This window comes from Adiantum capillus-veneris, chromosome 24, assembly GCF_014529385.1.
Source record: "Adiantum capillus-veneris isolate H3 chromosome 24, ASM1452938v2, whole genome shotgun sequence".
NCBI classification, from domain to species: Eukaryota; Viridiplantae; Streptophyta; class Polypodiopsida; order Polypodiales; family Pteridaceae; genus Adiantum; species Adiantum capillus-veneris.
In genome coordinates, this window is record NC_140954.1 from 57,668,449 (window position 1) to 57,676,521 (window position 8,073).

At 40.1% G+C, this 8,073-nt stretch overlaps 1 protein-coding gene across 1 annotated transcript; it reads left to right on the top strand.

Annotated features, from left to right (window-relative positions):
- The first annotated feature begins 2,077 nt into the window (after positions 1-2,077).
- LOC147426418 (uncharacterized) lies at positions 2,078-2,977 on the top strand. Its single transcript, XM_086498624.1, has one exon. The coding sequence runs from the start codon at positions 2,180-2,182 to the stop codon at positions 2,918-2,920; it is 741 nt and encodes a 246-aa protein (XP_086354750.1). The 5' UTR covers positions 2,078-2,179; the 3' UTR covers positions 2,921-2,977.
- Positions 2,978-8,073: the final 5,096 nt, after the last annotated feature.

The following is an 8,073-nucleotide window of genomic DNA, read 5'->3' on the forward strand; positions in this document are numbered from 1 at the left end:
TTCACCCGCTATGCTCACAAAGTCATTTCTCAAAAGTACTCTCATTAATTTCTGCTACTCTCAAATTAAATAGGCCAATTCCATTACAGAGTGCCAGATGTGGTGCCTTAGAAAAAGTCCTCAACATATGCCTGAGGAGCTTCCTTCTCAAGATGTAGTCTCTTGGAATTCCCTTATTGCAGGGCAGGGACAGTTAAATCATGGTGAGCATGCTCTGAAATGCTTCAATAAAATGCAACAGGAGGGGATCACTTCAGATGTTTCAATGAGAGGGAGAAAATAATGTGGGATTTTTGCAACCAACACCCACCACAGAGGCAATACTGAGTGGTTCAATAACTGCTTTGCTAGATATGTATGCGGATTTCATGAGGAGGCACGAAGTCTGTTCTCATGTGTCAAAATACGTCAAAAATGGGTGTGATGAGCAAGCATTGAATCTTTTCGACAAGATGCAGGTTGAAGGTCTCAAATCACTTTAGCGTATATTTCTAAAAGCCTGTGGCAATATGGGAGTTGCGTTTTGCTTTGCAAAGGCACTATAAGTATGTGTTGTAATGTCATGGAATGCACTGATTGGTGGATACTTCTAAGACGGGCGGTGGGCAATGCATAGCTTCGAGCAAGTGAACTTTGAAGGCCTTCCCTCCAATGCAACCACCTGGATTCTTGCAAAAAAATTCATAGTGAGATTTTCATGTGGGGTTACCAAAGAACCGGTGGATAAATTTGGCACATTCCGGAGGATGTGTAGGTTTAGAGGGGGTGGATGTCGTGCTATGGCACGTACATTATGTAAAAATATGGTTATAACATCATTGGAATGATCTTCCATGTGTGAGAATGCACGCTTAGTGTACATAGTCTTCTATGTTTTCCAAAGTTGTTGACACGTGTTGTTGTGGAGTTATGGTCAAGGATGCGTCTTGATTTTGGGTCTTGATTTATTTTGGATGATGCTTTTAGTGTTTCGGTCATGTAAATAAATGGGGCACATCAATGTCGTGGGTTTCTAGCTTAGTAAGTTGATCTTGGGTATCTGTGGCCGTAATATGAGTATCAACAGGACATGCATGGAAAAGATGTTGAGGAAACACATTTGTGGGTACTTTTGGGATTATATGAGAAGTTTCATCTCGGTTGCTCTGGAGAGTATCTCGAAAAAGGAAAAAGGGGGGCCATACTAGAAAGAGGAGGCTCCAAGAAGTCGTGGAGGCAATCTTCATTGCTACCTGTGATGATCAAGAAAGAGCGGTTGGGGAAAGAAAAAGCTATGCGTGGGATTGTTGGCTCATCGGCTTTTGATCTGCACAATCCACTTCTATATTTATAAAAGGTCCACAGGGGATGGCAAAGGGGGATCGAGGGAATTTTCTGATGTACATCTGAATAGGGTTTTCATTAAGGGTAAAAGGGAGATAAACATCAAGAAGCAGATGCAAATTACTGTGTACTTTTAGTTTCGTTTGCAAACTTCTATAATCTGTAGATTACTGTTGGCTTTATTTCTCATTCACAACAGCTAGCAAACCTTAGCTTTCTCTTTCTTTGGCCAAGACTCTCTTAGCAACAGCTTTCACAGCTAAGGACCTCGTGTCTTTGCGGCTAGCACGCCCAGCTTTTTGACAACGCTTCACCGCAAGACGAAATGTTTTACTATTCACATTGTTTTTATGTAGAGTGACACAAACATTGTCCTCTAGCTTGCACAATTGGATGAAACCATACACGATTATCAGGTCGATAGTGTAGTTTAATTTTTATAATATGTTGATGCTTTTTGTATTTATTGAGTTTGTAAAGGCTTCCTTAAGTTTAGCTACATGTTTGGCAATGCATCTTATATATTGTAGCCCAACGTTCTCCTCACCGTTTTGTAGCACGAAGACAACCCTTTATCCCATCGTTTTCCTCCTCATATATGTTTTACACTAGGTTATGTGGTCGACATCTGAGACTCCTTGCTCTCTACTGTTGTTCCAACTAATGAAGTAACCAACTGCGCTTCAAAATCTTTCAGAACAAGTATGGCAAAGAGCAACGCCCATCAAGCAAGACTATTTGTGTGTGTCCTTTTCTTGTTACCCCAGGTATGCAAGGGATAGCGTAAAAGGCCCACACATTTAATGACGAAGTTGAGACGCAAGGGAGTCTGCGGAAGGTAACTGTCGCACAAGATATGGCGCGGCTGGGGAAGCGACAGAGGGCAAGGAGGAGATCAATCCACTGCAAGCAACAGCACGAGAAGGATATGGCGGTAGCAGCCCTGCACCTCAACATGCAGACCGTAGACGAGGCAGCTGTGCAGAAGATGGCCATGGCTGCACCGCCAGCTTTCACAACAGTAATGAAGAGCCATGAAGGGCTCAAGGCAGCAGATGCAGGCACAATGAAGAGAATGGAAGATGTCGCATTGAAGAAAATGGCCACAGCAGATGCAGCGCTGCGCAGAATCGGAGTCAACGATGGCAACACCACTGCCGCCACCGTGGCACCAGACGAGGAGGCCCTTGCAAGGCTTCGCGCCATGGCGATGCGTCTACTGGAGAGGATAGAGGACATAGCAGAGGCCAACATGGTGGGGGGGCAAGGGGGGCTTGGAGCGTGGGAACGGGGCCTTATAAGTGAGGCATGGAGGCTTAAAAGAAAAGTGGCAAGGTTGCAAGAGAGCAAGAGGGCTCTAAAGAGGCAAGTGAGGGAGGCTCAAGAGGCTGCCCAAAAGCATCACCAAGAGCTTCAAGAGAAAACCCTTTGCATGATTTGCCATGACCTCCCCCGCGACACCTTTGTGCTTCCTTGCCTCCATTTTCTCTACTGTTTCTCATGCTTGTCCAAACACACCTCCTCCAATAACTCTTGCCCCTCTTGTAGACGCTCCATTCTCGGCCTTTGCAAGGCTTCATCCCTTTCCAATCCCTAGCCTTTCTTTCTCTTGTGCATGGTTCAAATCTTGTGACCAAATGAAAAATTATGTGTCGTTTTGTGTGTGTATTTATGTGTGTGTGTGTGTGTGTGTGTGTGTGTGTGTGTGTGTGTGTGTGAGAGAGAGAGAGAGAGCGCATAAGTTTTGGACTTTCGTTTAGGATAAAGGAGTTGGTTTACTGATGCTTGCTCAAATTGTATGGGCCAATTACGAAAATTCAAATCTGCATTATTCAGTCTCCAACAATATTCCACGATTTGAAGATCAAAATTATGTCAAAAGATAACTTATGTGAAAATCTCTACGCCCAAAATGTCGACCTTATCAAGTATTCAAATAATGAAAAAGAAACAATGGATTTATTCAAAATCTGTCCTAGTTTTGGGACTCGTGCTTTTATTGGCTCCTCTACCCTACTAGCTCAGGAAGTTCAATTTTCTTTTGCTTTGATATATGTTTGTCAGCGGGAGCATCCATTAGCCATGAGCATGGGCTCCATCCTCTCTTATCTTTTTGATGTATTTATGTAAAGCAAGGCTTTAATTTTAGGCATATTGCATTACAAATTCCAAAGTTTGGAATATGCTATCAGCATAAGAACTTGGGGGAATTTGCAACATGTCTCCGTGCTTTTTCATTGGAAGTCGGTATGAACCAAGTCAAGAGGGCATGCATGGTTCGTACAACAATTCTCTATTTCTCGGTATACATGGCTTTTATGAGCCAGATCCAAGCCCAGACAACAAAATCAAAATATGCTTGATTCTTAAAAATGAGTTTAATTCTGAATTTCAGGGACAACTGGCCATAGACGGGCGATAAGTGTAGAAAATTTCAAGTTCTTCTTGTTTTTCTTAGTTTTATCCTAATTGTTGACTTAGGATCAAGAATAATGGCACACAAGTTTGGTGAATTGGAAATATACGGATATAAGCTCACATTTTACGTTTGGCAACATCAAACTATGATGTATCCATGTCAGTACAAATTGAGCAAGGCACGTATGGCATCAACTCACATTGTTGAGACCGTCATTGAAGCCAAGGGCTTATCATTTTATTTTTCTGATATCATGCATGGTGTGCCAATATGGTGGGATTTATTACACTGAATCATTGTTTACTCTTCCACTATAACATCAGCTACTCTATCAAGGAAATCCTTATCTGCCTCATTGTCACGGTGGATTTCACTTGTTGTGATATCTACATGCATCGGACTTATTTTCATGCTTTTATGCATTTTTGGTGTGCCAGTCTGATTGGCGGAGATTTATTTAAAATTTTGCTCAAGTTATAGAGAAAATTCTTCCAATTTTTTTCCTAGATTCTTGCCATAACTTGTGTATCTGCAAATTTACTCTTTGATGGTATAGTGGTTGAGTGTTACTCCCATTTTGTCAATGATAGAGTTTTTACTCTCACTTTGATAGGTTTTATTAGTTTCATACATGGACTGGTGTTCTTGTATCCACTTTTGCAAGAGTGAGATTATTGTATACTCATTGCGGTTATAGGTACACACGTAGTTACATGTTTTGGTTCTATAGGTATAGGTCCCTTGCAGTTGATGGATTTTGCACACAAATTTTTGGGATACGTAGCGAGCATCATGTCTGCTCTCTACTTATGCATATGGTTATCTGTTTTATGCTCTTGTGAGAGTTATTTATCCAGGTTTTGGTTTATATGCTAACAAAAATATTGTTATCTCAACTATCATTGGACCATCATAGACTCCATTACTTCCCACAAATGTTTGTTCCCCCGTGGTATAAGCTTTGAGATTTTCAAGTGCAAGTTGTAAGTCTACGAGCTCTTGTTGTGCTAGGGTCTTTGCTTTAATCCATCTCCTTGTAGTACGGCTCAATTTTGGCTTCTTTGTGACCTCTAATTGTGCAATGTTAAGGGGGTGTGGACTACACCATATGACACTCTCAAGGTATTCACCCCAATTGTCTACCAACTTTTGATGAGCATCACATGCTCCCACATAACTGGGCCATTCCGTGGTGGATCTCTTTTCTTGTATCCTAGCACATACATTCACTCAATACCATTCCCTTTTGTATCTCTTACTTCTATTGTCTAGTTTTTTATTTTGGGTTGCTTTTGATGCACACTTACTAGATTTGTCCTCATTTATGTCCTCTTGACTCCATGATAATTTTTTATAGAATGTTGTACTAGACCTCAAAAGTGTTGTCTCCAAACTTGAGCTAATATGTGATTCTAAATTTTCTATCAAGCTTGGAGTCAATTTCTACTAGTGATTTAATCTCTGAGTCACATTGGTCACAATTCTTTGGGGCACTACCCATTTGATGTCAATCAAGTGTTCATTCTTTACGTCATCAAAAATTATATGCATTGCACTTAATATGTTTACTAGTGCAAATTGTGGCACTTTGTCCCCCTCAAGGATTACCCAAGTCGTTCCTATATTCCCCCAAGTGGCTATGTGAGACCAAGGGCCAGTGTGAAGCGGCTAGGGGGCATATGGTTGGGTGGAGAGTTGGGCTTCATTTCCCTTGGACTCAAAGTGGTAGTAGAGCTAAAATTAGGGGGGCTTTTTGCATGCATACAAGGCATGGGGCAAGGCACCATGGAGGGAAGTCCTGTCACGTGAGTAACACCTCTTGCACCCAATCGTTGGGTTCAGGCGATCTGGTTGAGCCTGGGCTTGTTGGGAGCATAAGGGGGAGGTCAATCAACTTCGTCTCTTGGCAATGGTGATAGGAGTAGCATGTGGCACATTGTCGTGTTGTGGCACGTGTACAATGTGAAAAAGAAACATTCACCTCACTTTTGACACCTTTTGATGCATGTAAATAAAAGCAATCATGTACATATTGTGATCTATAATGAAGCGGCTACTGCGGTAGCTATCATGTACATACCTATCCGAGGAATTGTGGCCATGGATGTGATGCCTTTGCATGCTTTTCCATCTGATAAGATGCCTATTTTGGGTTTATGATATACATATTCCAAGTGTTTCATTGTGGCACCTTCATCTCACCTACAAAGATCAATGCAAGCAAAAACTACCAAAAATAGCAACTAACGGACATCGTTGTAGAATTGCATGGAAAGTGGCCAAAATGGAATAATTATGAAAAATGATACATATCTATGCTTTTTATGCTTATGCAAGTGATACCACAAATTTAGGGATTTTTTTGACTTCGTGTAGGATTTTTTACATTAAAAATGGCATTTTTTTGGTTAAAAATGAGCTAAAAATTATCTAGTTTTGGTCCAAATGTGGAAAAATGGCCCAAACATTGACACATCAGCTAAAAATGTTGTGGGTAAGAGAGAAAGAGGACTAATTTTCATTGAAAAAAGCTTGCAATTTTTCACTACTGTGAAATTGCTTTCATGGTTGCTCAATCTATGTGTAGTGCAGTCCCGTCTCTTTGAAATCTTGTATATGAGCTTGTGAGGGAGTGAATTAGGGTTTCCCCTTATCCAAATGGTGTGTGGGCTTCAATTTAGAAGCTCTTAAATCTCTAGAAAATCATAAAATGGTCGCTATGAAGGTGGAAGCTCATGTATTCATGTCAACTGTTTGAAGTCAGAACTATGTAATTGGCGGCGAGGCTACATGATTCCATGAAAGAGGTTTGGGTTTAGATTGGGATTTGTGCTTGTATGAGCAGTGAGGATTCATGGCTGAAAGTTTAGATTTTTCAATTAATATTTTTTAAGTGAATTCGATTTGGTGGTCCTTTCATTATAATCTCGACTACGGAAACAAGCAAACTCCAAGCACGATAGGAAAGAGGGTTTGTGACCTTTCTATCATAAACGCCTTTAGACTTTAAACCAAATTTAGGATGAGGGTTGGTGATTCTCCATAAACACTTTTCACAAGGTGTTTGTGATTTTCATCATGAACTTTCACATCCATAGGTTCCGCACCTTCCCAACAAGACCACACACATTCCGACAATGTTCTCTCCCATTTTCTCCCCGCCCAATCTCTTGCCTGCTGTCACTGCCACTTACAAAAGTTCTTTTTTATTTCTTTTTCACACCTTGGCCTTGGCTACCCTAATTTTGGGCATTTGAGGTGGCCAAGGGCCCTTCCCCATACGAGATTTTGAGCACAAGTGACGTATGCAAAAAGCTCAACCACTATTGATATCAGCATGGCCAATGCAACCCTCACCATAACCATAAGCATGGCAAGCAAGCACACAACTTGGAACAGATTTTGAGCACAAACAAAACAAATAAAAATTTGTAACAAATTTTAGTTTCGGCAAAGCATTCCCAGTTTTGGGGGGAGCAAGGCTCCATAAATTCCCAGAGATCGGTATCATTTTTTGAAACTCTAAACATCTATGAGTTTCTTGTTTATAGAACAACGAGAGAAAAATCTCGGCAAGAAGAAGATCAACAAGTGGTTATTCTTAATTTGGACTGAAATTCTCAAGAAATCATGATTGTTATCTTCAAGCCTTTCAACACGATTTTGAATTCGGTATCGACAAATTTATTTTCACTTGTAACACCATATTAAATAAAATGGGAAATTCTCAATGAATTGGGAATCTTAAACTTTGACCCATCCCACTTAAAATGAAAAAAATCCCACTTATTTTGGGAAAGTCTAACTATGCAAAAATGTGGAGAGTAGTACACACCACAAATACACTTTCGTTCAAGCACAAAGTCATCCTATTCAATATGTGTTCCAATCACTTGTAGAATTCTTTCTAATGTTAAAAAAAACCCAGATTGCATAGGGTATGTGATGTTTATAAACACCTTAAATACCACAAACACCATAATAAGAGTCTTAATGTCATGTGGTAAACACAACCTTTGAATTTTTTTTGAAAAAGGGTTAGATTGCATAGGGTATGTGATGTTTATAAACACCTTAAATACCACAAACACCATAATAAGAGTCTTAATGTCATGTGGTAGACACAACCTTTGAAATTTTTTTGAAAAAGGGTTAGATTCAAAATTAGACTGTTTCAAAATCATTACATAAATCAACAAAACTTTAAAGCAATGTTAATGGGTGTGCACTCCTCCACTATTAAGAATATCATGATTAAAATTTTATCCTTTTTTGAGGATTTTCATGCTCTATCGAACCTTTTTCAAAACTTGCTTTAAGATCTTCACCCT